This window comes from Mesoplodon bidens (assembly GCF_964165515.1).
Source record: "Mesoplodon bidens genome assembly, chromosome: 4".
Classification (NCBI taxonomy): domain Eukaryota; kingdom Metazoa; phylum Chordata; class Mammalia; order Artiodactyla; family Ziphiidae; genus Mesoplodon; species Mesoplodon bidens.
Genome location: NC_138160.1, coordinates 138662720 through 138681106, shown reverse-complemented (window position 1 = coordinate 138681106; position 18387 = coordinate 138662720). Strand labels below are relative to the sequence as shown.

At 50.9% G+C, this 18387-nt stretch overlaps 1 protein-coding gene across 1 annotated transcript; it reads right to left on the bottom strand.

The window, feature by feature from the left end:
• Positions 1-4415: 4415 nt before the first annotated feature.
• On the bottom strand, positions 4416-6807 carry KLF2 (KLF transcription factor 2). Its single transcript, XM_081233072.1, has 3 exons — positions 6627-6807; positions 5625-6441; positions 4416-5077 (listed from the first exon to the last, which is right to left on the bottom strand). Exons 1-3 carry the CDS (start codon positions 6699-6701, stop codon positions 4902-4904), a joined length of 1068 nt encoding a protein of 355 aa, XP_081089198.1. The 5' UTR covers positions 6702-6807; the 3' UTR covers positions 4416-4901.
• Positions 6808-18387: the final 11580 nt, after the last annotated feature.

Genomic DNA, 18387 nt, shown 5'->3' with positions numbered 1-18387 from the left:
AGCCCTCACTCCCCCACCTACACCCACACCAGGCAAGGGGCTAGCCTTCCTCTCTCCGCACCAGCTTTCTGCATTTGGAAAATGGGGGTGGCTATTCCACTCCCCCAAACCCCCCAGCTTGGTGGGAAGATTGAAAGAGAGAATTTGTATTAAATACCCAGGATGAAAGCACCTGCCCCAGCCTGAAGCTCAGCTCAAGTTCACACTGGGTTAGTCATTCAACAAACTTTTGTTGACAGTGGCTGTGGGTGAAGAGGCAAGGCTGAGTCACTTCTGAGTCACTCCTGCTTCCCCAGGACTCAGATCAGGGCTGAGGAATTGGGAGCATTTGCTGAATGAATGAGTGGAGGAGAGAGAGGTTGAGAGAGAGAGAGAGAGAGAGAGAGAGAGAGATAATGAGACAGGTGGAGAGAAGGGAAGGGAGAGAGATTGAGAGAAAGATTATCTATCATCTATCTATCCATCCATCCATCCACCTTTCTTTTTTTTTTTTTTTGCGGTACGCGGGCCTCTCACTGTTGTGGCCTCTCCCGCTGCGGAGCACAGGCTCCGGACGCACAGGCTCAGCGGCCATGGCTCACGGGCCCAGCCGCTCCGCGGCATGTGGGATCTTCCCAGGCCGGGGCACGAACCCGTGTCCCCTGCATCGTTAGGCAGACTCTCAACCACTGCGCCACCAGGGAAGCCCCATCCATCCACCTTTCTATCTATCTACCTACCTATCTATCTACCTATCTATCTATCTATCTATCCATCTGTCAGTCTGTCTGTCTATCTAGAGACACAGAGAGACGGTGGGTAGCAAGACTTGAAATTCACACACACCAACCTCACAGGGGAGACTCACCCTGCAGGCCGCACCCCAGTGCTGGGCACTCATCTCCCGTCTGTCATTCCATCCCCGCAGCACCACCCTCACCTCCCAGTCAAGGAAACAGGCCCGCACGGCAGAGCTGAGGGCTTCCATGGGAAAGAATGGTTTTGCCTAAGCAGTGGTACTCACTGTGGGCGATTCTGCACCCTCCCCCTCCAGGGGACACTTGGAGACATTTTCGTTGTCACAACTGCGGGACTGCAGGGCTGGGGGTGCTACTGACATCTCCTGGGTTGAGACCAGGAATGCTGCTGAACACCCTACAATGTGCAGGACAGTCCCCCAGTGTGAAGAAGGATGCGGCCTCAAATGTCAGCAGTGTCGAGATTGAGAAACCCTGTATGAATTATTTGGAAAAAAATTTATGTAGGTTCGTAGCTCACACTGCGCACCAGAAAAAATTCCCGATGGGTCAGATGGTATAAACCAGGCTGATCCTTCAGTGTTTGTGAGTTACCTCTTCTCTCCCTCCCACTCAGTTTCTGTATTTAAATACGTGCAGCATCCTAGCACCTCAGGTCACATAGTTACAGATGCAAAGTGTCTCACGTGCCTACAGAATGCCCTAACCCAGTGGTTCTCAAACTGGGGTGAACCTGCTTCCAGGGGACACTGGCAGTGTCTGGAGATATTTTTGGTTGTCACAGCTTGGGGGCGTAGGTGCTGCTGGTATCGAGTGGGTGGAGGCCAGGGATGCTGCTCAACGTCCTACAGTTCACGGGGCAGCGTCTACCACCGAGAAGGGTCCAGCCCCGATGTTGATGATCATGGGGTTGAGAAACCCTGTGCTTGTCACACACCAGCTCAGCGTGGGTCTAGGCTATCAGAGACACCTGCTGCTGGTGCCTTTGAGAGCCATTCATCTCTGGCCTGTTGCCTTGAAACTCCCCAGGGTGTGGCTAAGCCTGGGTGCTATAGCTCAGCTTTGCTGATGGGGCAGGTGCTGAGTCAGGCATGTGCTGGGACTCACCTGACCCTCTGAAGGCTCTCCCTCCCCCCACTTCACACCGTATCATTCTAGGATGCCTGGGCTCCCTGACATACAGGAAACTTCTAGTAGAAAAACAGCTCCTGTATCTTTCCCCCATCACTGGAGTCACTCTTGGGAGAGCATTTTGGCAATGCCCAAAGTCCTCCAAAACTGTCATCCTTTCCAACCCTGGGGGACAATCTGAAATGTGGCCCAGTGTGTACATACAGATGCCCAGCGCTTGTTTGTATAAGCAAATTCTGGCACGTCCAAATGTTATATTATGCAGCCATTTAAAATAATAAAAACATATTGTGGAGGAAAATATGTGGAAAAATGGTAATAACTTTTCCTGGAAAAAAAAAAGGATACAGTGATAGTCACAGCCATGTGAAAACAATTCAACCACTGACCAGAAACCCCTTCCTCCAAAAAACTTTGACGAAAATTGGGTTGTAGAATGCAGGGCAAAACATTTTTTTTCTGGTTTGATATTTTATATTTTCTCAAGTGGACACCAGGAAGGAAAAGTGTTCTGTGTCTTGTCACAGGGATGGGGACAGGGCCCAGCAGTGAGGTTTTATTCATACTTTTCTCTGGGTGGCATCTGTCATGGAAACTTGCTTCCTGGGGTGGAGCCCCCTCCTTGCTAGTAAAAGCGATGAATGATGATGATCTTTTAGGAACTCGAGCAGGTGTTTCAGCTGCGGCACGAACGGCACCGAGACCGAATGGTTCTCTGTGGAGGGGGCTACCTTGTGCCTTCTACGATGTTTCTGCAGCATCCCTGGCTCCCGCCCGCTAGATGCTAGCAGCGTCCCCCGGTTGTGAAACCCCCAAATATCTCAAGACTGGGCTGCAACTGGCTGATACCACCCATCCAGAAGCTGTTTGGCGGAAGTCAACATTTGGGTTTCAGAAAGGGGCAGAGAAAACGATGAGGGAGTGTTTCTGCATTAATCAGTGCAAGCCAGCTCTTTGCCAGCCCGTGTCTTGCTGAAACGTACTGCTGCGTAGGAGCCTGACACTTTCTATTGTATCAGTTGGAGGCGCTCAGGAAACAGAAACTCAACAGCTTCAGTCCCCTTACAAGTGGCCTCTCATTGGATTCAGAGGCCTCTGGGAGGTGTTTTTGAGCAAGTCAGAAACATGGCTTTACCCGTAAGTTTAAAAACTCAACGAGAAAGACTGGAGGACCGTACAAAAAATTATTTAAAATCTCTTGCGAGTATTTCTTCTACTCCTACTGCCTCTGAAACCAGCTCCGAGCAAAGAGGGCCGTTTCCACGGATTGAGGGGGCCAGTGCTCTGCTCTGGAATCGTTTTTTTTGCAAAAGCTGCAGAGAGAGGGTTCAGAGGCTCACACACACGCACACTCACACACCCCATCGCCAGCGGAAGTGGGCCCAGGCTCTTGACTCGAGAAAGATGCATCAGATTGTCATCTCCCATTTCTGCTTTTTGTGGATTACCAAACGCTCTCAGCTGTTTCCAGGGCTGCCGTCAGGGGTAGGGGGTGGGGAGGAAGGATGAAGAGAGGGAGGAAGGGAGGAAATCCCAGCCTCTGTCGCAATAGGGCAAGAGGGTTTTAAAACAGGCGCTGCTTACAAGCTATTTTCACTTTCTGGAAAGAACTTGTGCAATTGTTAGTGGCCATGGTTACCCACCCAGGGCCCCCAGAAGGGGGAAGAGGAGGGGGAAACTGCCAGGCAGAGGCACCTCCTCGCCTGATTGAGGTATTCAGGGTGCTGTACAGGGGTCCTCCCTTGCTCACGAGGTACATTTCTGGAGTGGCTGCCTCCAGCCAGCAAGGCTGGGGCTCTGATGTGATTCCTTCACACAAGGGCAGCTGCAGGGGAGGGTCTTATAACCCTCCACCACCAGCAACAGGTGGGTTGTTGCAGAAATCCCTCTAGTGGGATTCAGGGACCCCTGGGAGGCAGCCAGACCAGGCTGGCACCCTGACACCACTGTTCCATAGCTACCTCTCTGGGCCTCTGTTTGCTCATCTGGAAAAGCGTACTCACCATCCATGACCCTCAAATGTGGATTTCATTTTTTTCTAACAGGATGGGGAACTCATCTTAAAAATAAAAAATTAAAAAAATCTAAAAAGCAAGGCTAGTGAAAGGCAAAACAGGTCAGAAACTCAGCATTTTGCCCCTTCTGAAGGGAAAAAAAAAAAAAAAAAAAGTCTGCACACTACAGAAGTTTGGCTAAAACCTCAGAAGCTTCCAAAAGGAGGTAAGGCTTTTTTCAGCCCAGAGGAGGCCACGTCAGTGGGACCAGCAGTTTCTCCAGCTCTGGGGAAAAAGAGGCAATTTATGGCTCAGGGAACAACCTTAAAATAACTCTCCCTCAGTCCTAAAAGGCAGTGTTTAAATTTATAGAAAAACCCACAGGTTCCTGGCAGTTGGGGGCTGCAGCTGGCAACCCCAGATGCTGGCCAGGGCAGGACCCACTTCACCCTACCTCTGCCAGGCTGCCCTCCATCAAAGCTGCCCGTTCCCCCAGCCCCTCCCCCAAGTGTCCCAAGCCCCCAGCTTCCAAGCAGCCAGACCAGTGCTGTGATTTTTTTCAAAAGATGCAAAACTTTTTTTTTTAATTAAAAAACAGCAAAATCTTATAAAAATGAACCAGGCAGTCAAAATGCCCACCTGTCTTCCTATTTACAGTAATACAATATCTGTCACAGTCATTATGTACAATATTATAAAAAATGTTGCACAGTACAAATTAAGGCTGTATTTTTCACAAGGCATCAAGCCTCGATCCTCTAGTGTAGACCCGGCAGGGAGGAAGACGACACTTAATTATTGCACCATTTTGAAAACAAAACTCGTCAAGGAGGATTGTGGTCTTCTCCCACCGGGCCTTCAGTCTCTGATGGGGGCCGGGCGTCGTCGTCGTCGTCGTGGGGGGAGCCCCCTCGGTGGCCACGCTGTGCCCGGCCCGGTCCTCTGGGCCCAATAAATACCAGTCACAGTTTGGAAGGGGGCCGTGCCCGGCGCGTGGGACCCGCCACGGCCGCGCGCGGGTGGGCGGGGGGCGTCCAGGCTACATGTGCCGCTTCATGTGCAGAGCCAGGTGGTCCGAGCGTGAGAAGGCACGGTCGCACAGGTGGCACTGGAAGGGTCGGTGGCCCGTGTGCTTGCGGTAGTGGCGCGTAAGTTCGTCGGATCGCGCAAACTTCCAGCCGCAGCCGTCCCAGTTGCAGTGATAGGGCTTTTCGCCTGCAGGGAGGGGGCGAGAGCCGGCCTTAGTTTCTCTCCCGCCTGTGGCTCTGATACTCACAGACACTCACCCTGATTAGTGGCTACTCGGGGGCGCACAACCTACCCTTAACCAGCTCTCTGAAGCGCGCCCCGCTATGTTTTGAACTTCTAGGGATCCTAGGCACGTCATCTCCCATTCCCGGGTCTCCTGATCCTCACTCCCCAGGGGTCCTAAGCGTGCACAGTCCGCTCTGCAATGTCTTTCAGCCACGCCCCCGGGGGGCTCCTAAGCCTGCACCTTGCCCCCGACAGTCTGAGACATAGCATCCCCCTAGGTTTCATAAGTGTGCATGCCTGCCCAAAGTCCCGAGCCACATTCCCAGGAGGGTCCTAAGCGCGCGCCCAGTCCCCAGGCTCCGGAGCCACGCCCCCAGCCAAGCCCCAGGGGGCTTTCTAAGACCTTGCCCCCTCCCCAAGCTCTGGGCCACGCCCTCTGGGGGGTTCCTAAGCACGCCCTTCCTCTAGCTCCCCCCGCATTGATCCCCAGCCCGTGCTCGCTGCCCACCTGTATGCGTGCGCAGGTGCGCCTTGAGGTGGGAGCTCTTGGTGTAGGTCTTGCCGCAGCCCGCGTAACTGCAGGTGTGCGTGGCGGTGCGTTTGCGCGGCCAGGACCGCCGGCCGCGCTTGGGCTTGGCCTCCAGCAGCTCCAGCGGAGACGCGGGCGGCGTGAGGAGACCTCGGGCGGCTGGCGGCGCCAAGCCCAGAGCTGCGGCGGCGGCGGCCGCGTCGTCGAAGAGGCCGAAGGCGGCGGGCGCGGGCGGCGCGTAATGCAGGCCGGGCCCGGGTGCGCCGAAGCCGGGGCCACCGAAGGGAGGCGGGAAGGGGGCGCGCGGGCCGGGCGCGGGGAGGCGCGCGGGGCCGTCGGGGCTGAGCGGTGGCGTGTCGGGCGGTGGCGGGGGGCGGCCCCCGGGGCCTCGCATGCACGCAGCTGCCGGGCCCGGGGCACCCTCGCGCTTGAGGCCCCGAGGTCCACGGGCCAGGCCCGGCGCGCAGCCGTAGCCACCGCCGCCGTCCGCCTCGGGGGGTTCGGCTTTCACCAGGCGGCCAGGCGGCGCCAGCAGGAAGCGACCGTGCAGCGCTGGCCCCGGCGGCACGTCCAGCTCGGGCCGCAGCAGCTCGGACACCAAACCGCCCGCGGGGGCGCCGTAGGGAGGCGGCGCGCCGGGCTCAGTGTAGTAGAACGCAGGCGGCGGGGGCGGCGGGGGCGGCTCCGGAGCGGACTCAGCGCCCAGGCCGTCCAGCCCCATGGACAGGATGAAGTCCAGCACGCTGTTGAGGTCGTCGTCCGTGCCGCCTGCCTCGGGCTCTGCGCGCGGCCAGCGCTGCGGGTGACAGAGCGATAGGCGCGGGCGTGAGCGCGCGGTGGGGCCGGGGATCGCTGCCCGCTGCCTGCGTTCTACTATCCTAAGCCCGCTGTCCCTGCCGCCTGCGTTCTACTACCCCGCAGCCCACGTTCTACTACCCTGAGTCAGCCGCCCCCGCCGCCCGCGGTCCCTGCCGCCCTCACCTCCTGCAGGCCGCGCTCCCGGCACGGGCTGGCGAAAGTGGAGAAGGACGGTAGGATGGGCTCGCTCAGCGCCATGGCTGGGACCCGGGGCTGACGCGGATTCGGGACACCGGTGAGTGGCTGCCCGGAGCCGGGCTGGTCGGACCGGGACGCGGGCGGGCGGGGACGGCTCTGCGGGCAGCGGCCGGGCCCGCCCAAGCCTTATAGGCGCGGCGCGCGCGGGGGCCGGGCCAAGGCGGCGGCGGCGGAAACGCGTCCCGGATGGGGACGAGCTCCGGGCGCAGCCTAAATTTAGCCGCGGTATATAAGCCGGCGGGCGGCGGCGGCAGTGGCCACTGAGGCCGCCAGGGCCCTGAGCGGCCGGCTCGGCCCATCGTGCGCAGCTAGGCGGCGCCCCCGGCCCGGGCCCGCCCCCGCCTGTCTCCCCGGCGACGGCGTCAACACACGCTCCACAACAGCAGCGTGACGCTCAGGGATCCCCGGGGCACCCCGTGGGCTCCCGCCTGCGGGAGGACAGGGAGGACCTGGAGCGGGGGCGGCATCCGGGGCCTGCAGGGATCTCTGATGGATGGGGAGATGGGCCCCCGCAGCCACAGAGGGGTCCACAGAATCCTAGGTGGATGAGGTTAACTGGGTCCCGCGAGCTCAGAGTGGCTTTCCCCGGACTCAGCTCCTCATTTTCTGCGAACCCACCACGCCTGATCCACTGTTATGCCCACCACTCTGTCAAAAACCTTGCATGATGACAGCAAGAAATGTTAAGTCTTTGAGATGCTCTCCCTCAAGGAAGCCCTTCAGGGCGGGGAAACTGAGGCTCAGGAGGTGCTGGGAGACGCTTGAGGTCCTACAGCTGCCAGCAGGCCTGGTGCCTTTACTGACTCACGTAAGTGAGGAGACTCATGACAACGAATCTAACAACACAGACCCAGCACCAGAGGGGCCACAGGGAACAGGCCTCCCCTGTGAGCATGTAAACACCCGCCCCCACCACCACCAGATGCCCCACACCAGGCATGGGGCCTGCCAGGAACGGACTGTTACTCCTGCTGTTACTGTGTGCTGGCCTTGTGTGGGCACTGGGAACACATTTGCCAACAGGCAGACAAATCCCCTTGCCCTTGGGGCTTTCACTGTAGTGGGGGATGGGGGCGGAGAAGTAAAATAAACAATTATATTGGGGAAGGCAGGAGAGGGAGATGGGTAGTGAGTGTGTGTGAGAGGGGAGAAAGAGGTTGGTGGAATTTTGAACCACACCCAGGAGGAGATGTGTGAGTCAAGACCTGGGGAAAAGGGGAGCCAAGTGGGTATCAGAGGGAGAACATCTCATGGTGTAACCTGGAACCAGTATCCAGCCCTGGTCTCTTGAGTCCAGAACCCATGTTCAGGCCTGGAGGTGTCCATGGTCAGCCACGGTCCCACGGCCAGGTGGTAACGGGTGCAGGCAGTTCCTGACCTGGAAGCCTTCCCTGGGGCCAGGAGGGTTTTGTCACTGACAGCATCTGGACCCCCACATCCCAGGGAAACTGCAGGGTGTTGCCTTGCCATCACAGAGGCACCAAGAGACCCCTCTGGGGTCCACAGTCCTGGACCCTCCCAGCTGGAAGGAGCCTCAGAGGTGTGCCATCTCATCGTGATTCATCAGACTGTGGATTAGGCAAACACTTGTTGATAAGCCCTATTTGCCAGGTGTGGGGCACCCAGAGGTGCTTCAGTCCCAGGCACAGTTGCTGGGGTGGTAGTAGTTCAGGGATCCCCTCTGCAGCTTTCCTGGGCTGCTGGAGATTTCAAGTTGAGCTCCAAGATGCTTCCTGTGGCTGCCACTGTGATGGTTGAGAGTCAGCCTCAGCCGCTGACCACTCTCTGTGTGGTCAGTGGACCTTGAGCAAGTGGCTTTGCAAGTGGCTTTGCCTCTCTGGGCTCACTTCCTAATCTTGAGAAATGCAGAATATAATAGTACCTTACCCCAAAGGGATATCATGAGGGTCATGCGGGTGCTTTCTCTTTGGTGGAAATGTTGACGATATCCTGTGAGCTCACTCAAGTGCTGGTTAGATGAGCTTTGCTCACTGCCATTTCGTTCAATTTCCCTGAGTGATAATGAGGGGAAGTTGAAGGGAATCAGATTTGTTTCCCAGGTTGTATAATTCTCAGTCAGTTGCGGACCTCTGCTCAAATGGCGCCTGGGTCCTCCCCTCAGCCTCAGCTAGCTCCTGCAGCTCTCTCCAGCCCATCCCCGTCTCTTGCCAAGCACATTCCTCCCTCCAGCCTTTTGTACTTGCTGTGCCTTCCACCAAGCGTTCAGTCCTCTCACTTTCCACTTGCTTGGCTCTGGCTTATCTCCCGCCCCCTCCCCCCCTAAACGAATGAACTTTATTTTTATAGAGCAGCATCAGGTTTACAGAAAAAAATGAGCAGGAAGTACAAAGAGTTCCCATATATCCCCCCCCAAGGCACAGTTTCCCCTATTATTAACGTCTTGCTTTAGCGTGATACCTTTGTTACATATTGATAAGTTATTATCCAACCAATATCGATACATTATTATTAACTCAAGCCCACAGTTTACTTTAGGGTTCACTCTTTGTGTTGTACATTCTGTGGGTTTCAACAAATGCATAGTGACATGTATCTGCTGTTACATCATATAGAACTATATAGAACTATCATATAGAACTGTTTTCACTGCCCTAAAAATCCATCCCTCCCTCCCTTCTAAGTCCTGGTTAGCTTCCATAGTTTTACCATTTGCAGAATGTCATATAGCTGGAACCACACCATATGTAGCTTTTTCAGAGTCTTCTTTCACTTAGCAGTATGCATTTAAGATTCCTCCATGTCTTTTGGTGGCTTGATAGCTCATTTCTTTTTATCAATGAATAATATTCCATGGTATGGATGTACCGTAGTTTGTCCATTCAACTATTGAAGGATATCTTGGTTGCTTCCAGTTTGGGGCAATCGAGTTGCTATTGAATAGGCATTGAATATGGCTGCTATAAACATTCATGTGCAGGTTTTTGCCTGGACATAAGTTTTCAAATTAATTGGATAAATACCTAGGAACACAATTGATGGAATGTAGGATAAGACTATGTTTAGCTTAGTAAGAGACCACCAAACTGTCTTCCAAAGTAGCTGTAACACCAGCGGTGAATGAATGAGAGTTCCTGTTGCTCCACATCCTCGTCAGCATTTAGTGGTGTTGGTTTTTTATATTTCAGCCATTCTAATAGGTGTTTGGTGGTATCTCATTGTTGTTTTAATTTGCAATCCCCTGATGATATCTGATGTGGAGCCCCTTTTCATATGCTTATTTGCCATCTGTATATTTTCTCTGGTGAGGGGTCTGTTCAGATCTCTGGCCCAGTTTTTAACTGGGTTTTTTATTTTCTTATTGGACTTTAAGAATCCTTTGTATATTTTGGACACGAGTCCTTTACCTGGTAGGTGTTTTGCAAAGATTTTCTTCCAGTCTGTGGCTTGTCTTTTGATTCTTTTAATGGTGCCTTTTGCAGAACAGAAGTTTTTCATTTTAATGAAGCCCAGCTTATCAGTTTTTCCTTTCACAGATTGTGCTCTTGGTCTCGTATCTAAAAAGTCAGTGCCAAACCCAAGGTCATCTCGATTTTCCCCTATGTTGTCATCTAGAAGATTTACAGTTTTGCATTTTACATTGAAGTGAATGATCCATTTTGAGTTAATTTTGTTGTAGTTGTTTGGCTGGTTTTTTGTTTTGTTTTGTTTTGTTGCACGTGGATACCCAGTGGTTCCAGCACACTTTGTTGAAAAGGCTGTGTCCTCAGCTCATCTGACTGTGTGTTTCAGTGTAAATGTGGGCCCTCCAGGCTCCACCCCCACCCACCAGCCCCACAAATAGTACCCTTCCTCAGGCCATATAGTTCCTTCCTCCACCCCCTCTTTTCTGTTGTTCTGTGGCACTTTTCACCATTGGTCATTATTTTTATCTACCCGTTTGCTTTTTTTCTGTCTCCACCACAAATAGTGTATGAATCACAGGGAGTATGGGAGCCAGGTCTATATTGGATCCATTATGTTCTTCAACCCCAGTTCAGCACACAGTAGGCGCTCAATAAACGTTCACCAAAGGGATGAACAAGCAAGTGAATAGCTACATCTCTTGCGGCTCTTCAGAGGAACTTCTGCAGGTGGCTCTCTGCTCCTGTGGGATTGTCTACACTCTCTCCTCCTCACCCAGCCTCCTGTGCACCTTCTTTGTCACCACGGGTGGTAATAAGTTGAATGTGTCCCCAAAAGATACGTCCATGGCCTCACTCCTGGTACCTGTGAATGTGACTTTAATTGCAAAGAGGGTCTTTGCAGATGTAATTAGGCGTATCAAAATGAGATCATCCTGGGTTAGGATGGGTCCTATATCCAATGATAAGTGTCCTTATAAGAGAAAGGACACAGAGATACAAATGTAGAGAAGGCCATGTGAAGATGGGGACAGAGATTGGAGCTTTGTTGCCATAAACCAAGGAATACCAAAGATTGCCTGGGGTTGCCAGAGGCCAGGAAGGAGGCCTGGGACAGATTTTCCCTCGGAGCCTCATCAGAAGGAACCAACTCTATTGACACCTTAATTTCAGACTTCTGGCCCCCAGAACTTAAAGAGGATACATTTCTGTTATCTTAAGCCACCGAGTTTGTGTCACTTTGTTGCGGCAGCCCCAGGAAGCTCATACGTCATGGTAACCAGCTGTTCTGCCTGCCTGCCTGCCTGGTTTCCTCTTCAGAAAGGGAGCCCCTCAAAGGCAGGGGCCTCCCTTGATTCATCTCTGTGTCCCCCAGGCCCAGCTGTGGACCTGTTGTTGAAACAAACGTGATGTGAGGATGCTGGCAACCCACCAAGGACCTCCTGGGGCAGCGTGAGACACTCCAGCAGAGCACCCGGGGAATGGAACCAATTACACAGAGCCACCAATGAGCGTAAAGAACGTGGGCTTTAGTTGCCACTTTAGCTGTGTGTCCTTGGGCATATCACACAACCTCTCTGAGCATCAGTTTCATTGTGAGATATGAGTATTTACTGCGTGATTATAGGCATGGATGAATGAGCCAGATAGAGGGTCTCAGGCAGAGGGAGAGGCTTGGCACAGAGGGGTTCGGAGCATGGCACCTCTCAGGCTGTGGTCCTGTCTCCCTGCTGTCCAGGCTGCGCCCACCTGTGTGGGTATGTGTCTTTGTGACGTCTCAGGTGATGATGCTGTTGGAGAAAGAGCTCTGGACTTGAAGTCAAGTCCCAGCACTACCTCTTACAAGCTGGGCGACTTACTCTTGGCAAAGCTTCCAAGCAGCCTGTCCCACTGCTAAGTGGGGGAGAATAAGGCACATGTCCAAGGATTACATGGTCAGTAAGCAAACTGGTGATGCTGAAGAACACAGTGGGTGCTAAGTAAATGAGCACCCTTCTCCCTGTCATGGCTAAGTTCCTAAAGGGTAGGGACTGACTCTGTGTTCATGCCCTGCCAGCCCCCCTCTCCCAGTCGGGAACTTTATGCCTCTTGATGGTGATGCCCTTGTTCTCATCTCTTTCCCAAGGCCTCCCATCCTCTCCTAACAGCCCAACATGAATAATCTAACCTGAGGGGGCAGATAGTTTCCCTCCAATCCATTGGTAATGTTTTGAGCACTGTGTTCGCACAGATTCTGAGATTACATCCAGGTTCAATGCTGGAAAAGAGTGCTGTGATTGATTAGTGATGTCTGTCCGTGATTGATTGGTGATGTCTGTCACTGGTGGAGCCTTGTTGGAGTAGTATGCATGCAGCTTCACATTTACCATCTCTTGCCAGCCTGTCTTTAAGGACCCAGGAAACTTGCAAATCAGAGGTTTTGAGCCTGAACAAAAAATAAATGTTGAGCTCCCTCTCCATGTTCTGCTGGACATGGAGAGGAAGGTAAAAAAGTACACAGCTCCGTTTCTGCCCACAGAGAGCTTACAATCTCCTTTAACTGGGTCCTGGCCATTTCTAGTATCCTTTACTTCTTTCCACTTTTCTTCTAGAGTCTAGACCGTCTCTCCCTTTACTAGCTGTTCCTCCCCAAATAGCTATTGTGTGCACTTGGCCCAACTCCCAAGAGCAAGCACTCAGGAATTCTACAGAAAACACGTCACTTAAAATACAGCTGAGCTTCCAAGACTAATTGTGAATGCTCTAGAGGAATTACAGTCGCATGACAGCAGCAACTGCACGATGACTCCCAGCTGGGGCAGTCGGGGTATTTCTGCTTAAGTTTGCACAAGTTCTTTGCAGCGTGTTGCCAAACTTAGCTCCCCATGTTGCAAAGATGTTTGGCAGCTCGGTGTTTCTCCAGGATGGGAAGTGATGCAGGCAGGGATGCCCCTGCAAGTGGGCTTTTTTCTGAAGGTCACCACCTTGCCACTGCCGTGCTTGTGGCCAAGGTCCAATGAGAAAGGGCACTTGCCAATTTGCCTCCCTGTCTCTGAGGTTTTCTTACTGTTTATGAACAATTAAGTAGTGAGCTTGTAGGGAAGGTGAAGAATTGCATTTGGTTGATGACTGATGGATTCCTATGGGGACCCCTCATCATCTCCTCACCAGCCAGACCATGACAATCTCAGTCTCATTGATGCAGGGACATGAGAGGTGAAGGAACATTTATGAAGCACCTACTGTACGAAGAGTAGCCCCTGCTCGCCGCAACTAGAGAAAGCCCGCGCAGCAACGAAGACACAAGGCAGCCAAAAAATAATTAATTAATTAATTAATTAAAAAAAAAAAAAAAACACCTACTGTATGCCAGGTCCTGCATTGAAGAGTTGTATGTGTTTTCTCATTTAATCCTCACAGCAGGTCTGTTTAGTGTGGTGAGCAAAGAACAGAATGGGAGTGCTCAGCCAGAACCCCAGGTCAGATCCTGGCCCTGGCACTTATATCTCAGTAACTTTGAATGAAGGGCCTTCTGTTTTTGAACGTTTGTTCCTGTTCCATCAAAGGAGTATGAGAATGCCTTGTCACCTGTTGATGAAGATAAGAGACACCCCATGTAACGAACTTTTCCTAGAAGAGGCCCTCCGATCCTGGAAGCTGTTTTTATTTGCCTAAATCAAGGGCTGGCACATCCTGACTTGTGGCTTTTTTACAAAATATATGTATGAAAACGTCAGTAGTATTGCTCTTTTTTAAAAAAATTTTATTTTATTGAAGTATAGTTGACTTACAATGTGTTAATTTCTGCTGTACAGCAAAGTGTTCTTAATATTTCATGTATACTCCAATGTTAATTATATATGTGTGCATAATTTTTATGGAGGTGAAATTCACATAGTAAAAAATTAACCATTTTAAAGTGAAAAATTCAGAGGCATTTAGGACATTCTCAGTATTGTGCAACCATCCCCTCTATATAGTTCCAGAATATTTCCATCCCCCACAAAGGAAACTCCATCCCCATCAGCACTCACTCCCCATCCCCTCCTCCCTCAGCCCCTGGTAACTGCGAATCTACTCTCTGTCTCTATGGATTTGCTTATTCTAGATATTTCTTCCAAAGGGAAGCACACACTATGTGACCAAAACAGCTTTTGTTTGGCCAATAGCTAAGCATGTTTTTTTCCTTTATGAATGCTTGGGAAAAAACCCAAAAGAATACTATTTCATACATGAACATTCTAAGAAAATCAAATTTCAATGTCCATAAATATGTTTTATTGGCATGCAGCCACTCCCATTCATGGATGTATTGAGACCATGCACAGAAAGAGACTGGATGGTCATAAGCAGAAATACTGAATCTCTGGCCCAAAGCTTAGAGAAGTTGATTCCATATGGAGAAGCCAGCAGAGCTACTTTTGGACTCCAGAGTCTGAGCTGGGCTCCCAAACAATCACTGCCTCTCAGTATGCATTTCATAGACCTTTCTGGAATTCTTATTACTGAGCAGGTGCTGGAGAGTGAACCGATATCCAGAGTAAGCTGGTCTTTGCCCTTACTTAGCTTCCAGGTGTTAAATCAATAACTAGCCAAATAGATATGGCGGTGAATCTGAAGACATCCTTTAGGTCAGTGGTTTGGATATTCACCATCAAGGGATGTCTCAACACCTGGTTGTAAAGGTACAGTTTATTAGTGATGACTGACTTGAGAGCTTTTTTTTTCTTCTTTTTTTGCTTAGGTTTTTTGTTACATGTTGGCTATAGCATCTGGGCTAGGGGCTGCTTTTTTGTTTTATTTTTATTTGAGAAATTTTAGTTTTATTTAGATTTAATTTTTTATTTTAAAATTTTAATTTTATTTAGTGTTTTTTTTTTTTTTTTTCGCGGTACGCAGGCCTCTCACTGTTGTGGCCTCTCCCGTTGCAGAGCACAGGCTCCGGACGCGCAGGCTCAGTGGCCATGGCTCACGGGCCCGGCCGCTCCGCGGCATGTGGGATCTTCCCAGACCGGGGCACGAACCCGTGTCCCCTGCATCGGCAGGCGGACTCTCAACCACTGTGCCACCAGGGAAGCCCTTTATTTAGGTTTTTAAATTTTAAATTTTATTTCTATTTATAGTGGGATCATTTGCATACTGTGAAATTTCCAAGTGGTGCAACCATCACTACAGTCCAGATTTAGAACTTTTCCATCAACCCAAGGAAATCCCTCCTGTCCCATTTTCAGTCCATCCCCACTTTCACCCCCGGGCCCAGGCAACCACTGATGTGCTGAGTCTGTAGATTTGCCTTTTCTGGATATTTCATATAAATGCAGTCACACAATGTGGTCCTTTGCATCTGGTTTCTTTCACTCTGCATAATTTGAGGCAGCGTGTACCAGTCACTGGTTCCTTTTCATTGCTGAATAGTATTCCATCTTACATATGGACCACAACTTTGTCACCCCTTCACCTATTGATGGACTGAGTAATAATGTGTTGTCCATGTCACTTCTTGGAGCCCAGGAACAATCCCACACACATAACTTAGAAAAGACAGTCATGTCCTTTCCCACCTTGAGTGCCCTGGCCTCCCCTCCCCTCATTGGCCCGGGACTCCAGCACTGTTGCCTGTAAAGTCACCCCTTTGGGAAGCTGGTCAGACCTGTAGGCCTCCCTGCCACACCCTGCCAGGAGGAGGAGGCTGGCGTTCTGCCCTCCAAGACACCTTTGTGTTCTGCACTCATGTGCCCGGCATAGCCATATGTGTGACCCGGTAGGGGGAGCAGGAAAGGCCTGGGGGCTGGGGCAACAGTGACTAAGTTTGAGCCCCACATTGTTGGCACCTGGGGGACCCGCTTCCTCACACAGTCCCCTGACCTGCCTGCCTTCTGACTTCAAGGAAGGTTTGATTCTCGCTTATATGGATAACAAGCCTGCACAGAGCCTCCCCTCCCCAGGGATCGTGGCCTGTTGTCACACAACTTGCTTTGGTTTCCTGTCATCAGCCAGAGGAGCTGGCTTTGGCATTGACCTCATTTGAATCTATCTCTGCTCCTTCTGTGGTGAATGGCCTCAGGGACATTGCTTCACCCTGCTGACCTGCAATGCTGTAATCAGGGTGGAAAATAATAACAACATGATTAAGTTATTATGTTATTATATCATTATTATATACTGTTAATAATGATAGGCACTCGACAGGTTGGCCGGTGATCTACAAGGGATGAATTGCTTAAGGACCCCATTTAACATTGTTAAAGTTTATTTGTGAATCTCCACATCTTCTGTTTGGGGACAAGGTATTTCTGGATGCCTGGAACCATTTCTCTGGAAAACAAAGGAGCATATATATTGTTCGGATCCACTTATTTTTTCACTTTCAATTTTTTTTAATCGAGGTGAAATTCAGAAAACAAAAAAGTAATCACTTAAAGTGTACCAACTCAGTGGCATTAAGTACATTCAAAATGTTGTACAAACATCCACTCTAGCTAGTTCCAGAACATTTCCATCACCCCAAAAGGAGACCTTGTACCCATTAGTGGTCACTCCCCATTACTCCCTCCCTCCCCCAGTCCCTGACAACCATCAGTCTTCTCCCTGTCTCTATAGATTTGCCTGTTCTGGACGTTTCATATAAATGGAATCATTCACTAAGTGGCCTTTGGTGTCTGGCTTCTTTCACTCAGCATAATGTTTTCAAAATTTGTCCATGTTGTAGCAGCCCTTTTTATGTCTGAATAATATTCCAAGGTGTGGACGGACCACATTTTGTTTATCCACTCATCTGTCGATAGACATTTGGGCTGTTTCCACCTTTTGGCAGTTGTGACTAGTGCTGCTGTGAACATTTGTGTACAAGTATTTGTCTGAGTCCCTGTTTTCAGCTCTTTGGGGTCTATACCTGGGAGCGGAATGGCTCGGTCTTATGATAACTTTATGTTTAACATTTGGGGGAGCCACCTAATCAGATCCACTTTGAAAAGGCTCTCCTGGGCTGGAGACAGTGATGGGTCTTCTAGCTTTGACCCCAACCCCTGCCTCCAGGATATTTATTCTTCTGATGACATTTATTTGAGCCTCTATAAGCACAATCTCATTTCCTCCTTCCAGACCCTGTGGTTTGGCTTTCTCTGTTGCACACTTTCTCTCTTCTCCTGTTCCTGTAACACAAGGCTTCTCCCACTTCCCACTGGGAGCCAGGGTGGACCTCACCTGGATGGTGTAATAAACCCCCTTTACAGATGAGGAAACTGAGGCTTACTGCCTCAGGGTTTGGGATCCCTATACCATCACACTAGCCCCCTCTCATTCCCGGTTCTTCAACATCTATGCAGTTTTGCTCCTTGACCCTGGGCAAATGCTGACACGTGCTCCCTGTACTACAAAGGCTTTTCTGGTTGAATTTTGGGGGAGGATGTTAAGAAAAAAAAACTTAAAGAGAGACAGGTCCTGATGGAAAAATATCCACAGTGTCGTGGGGTTAGTGGTGTCCCCACTAAAAGATATGTCTACACCCTAACCTCTCACATCTGTGACTGTGACTTCTTAGAAATAGGGTCTTTCCAGCTGTGATCAAGTGGAAGCTCCCGAGATGAGGTCATCCTGGATTTAGGGTGGGCTCTAAGTCCAGGGACAGTTGTCCTTACAGGGAAAGAGAAGGGGAAACAGACAGAGAATGGAAGCCTGTGTGAAGATGGAGGAAGATATGGGAGTGATGCAGCCACAAGCAAGGAACGCTGAGGGTTGCTGGCAGCCGCCAGAAGCTGGGAGAGAGATGGGGCCGATTCTGTCCCTCAGAACCTCCAGAAGGAACCAACCCTGCCCACACCTTTATCTCAGACCTCTGGCCTCCAGGACTGTGAGACAAAACATTTGTTTTATGTAAAGCCACCCAGTTTGTGGTCATTTGTTAAAGCAGCCCCAGGAAACTCATATGCATGGACAGGAGAGTGAGCTGGGGTCTCTGCATGCTGGGTCCGGGCTGAACATAGCTGAGATCCTGGGCCCAGAAGGGAGTAAAGCATGCCCACAAACAACCAGGGTGTAGCAAGATAAATGCCATGAAAGAGGTGCAGTTATTATTGTTCTCATCACCATTATTAGGATTGAGTCATTACTCATCTCCATGAAATGGGGCGCTCATTACCCCCTCGACTCCAGCCCATCCCTCCATTCTGCGACCCAGTTAATGGAACGCCCTTCTTCTGCTGAGGCTAGAGCTGCCAGATCAAACACTGGACGCCCAGTGAAATTTGAATTTCAGATAGATGAGGAAAGATGTCTTCGCATTAAGTATGTTCCTGTTTAACTGCTTTCCCCTTCCATTCTTAGCTTAAAGCTGTTGTGTTTACAAA

What these genes read in the sequence shown, in the direction of transcription:
- KLF2 (XM_081233072.1), bottom strand. Translation starts at nt 6,701, where the DNA reads ATGGCGCTGAGCGAGCCCATCCTACCGTCCTTCTCCACTTTCGCCAGC. An exon ending in GGGAGCGCGGCCTGCAGGAG is followed by an intron (nt 6,442 to 6,626) that starts GTGAGGGCGGCA and finishes TGTCACCCGCAG; the next exon opens with CGCTGGCCGCGCGCAGAGCC. An exon ending in GCACCTGCGCACGCATACAG is followed by an intron (nt 5,078 to 5,624) that starts GTGGGCAGCGAG and finishes CCCTCCCTGCAG; the next exon opens with GCGAAAAGCCCTATCACTGC.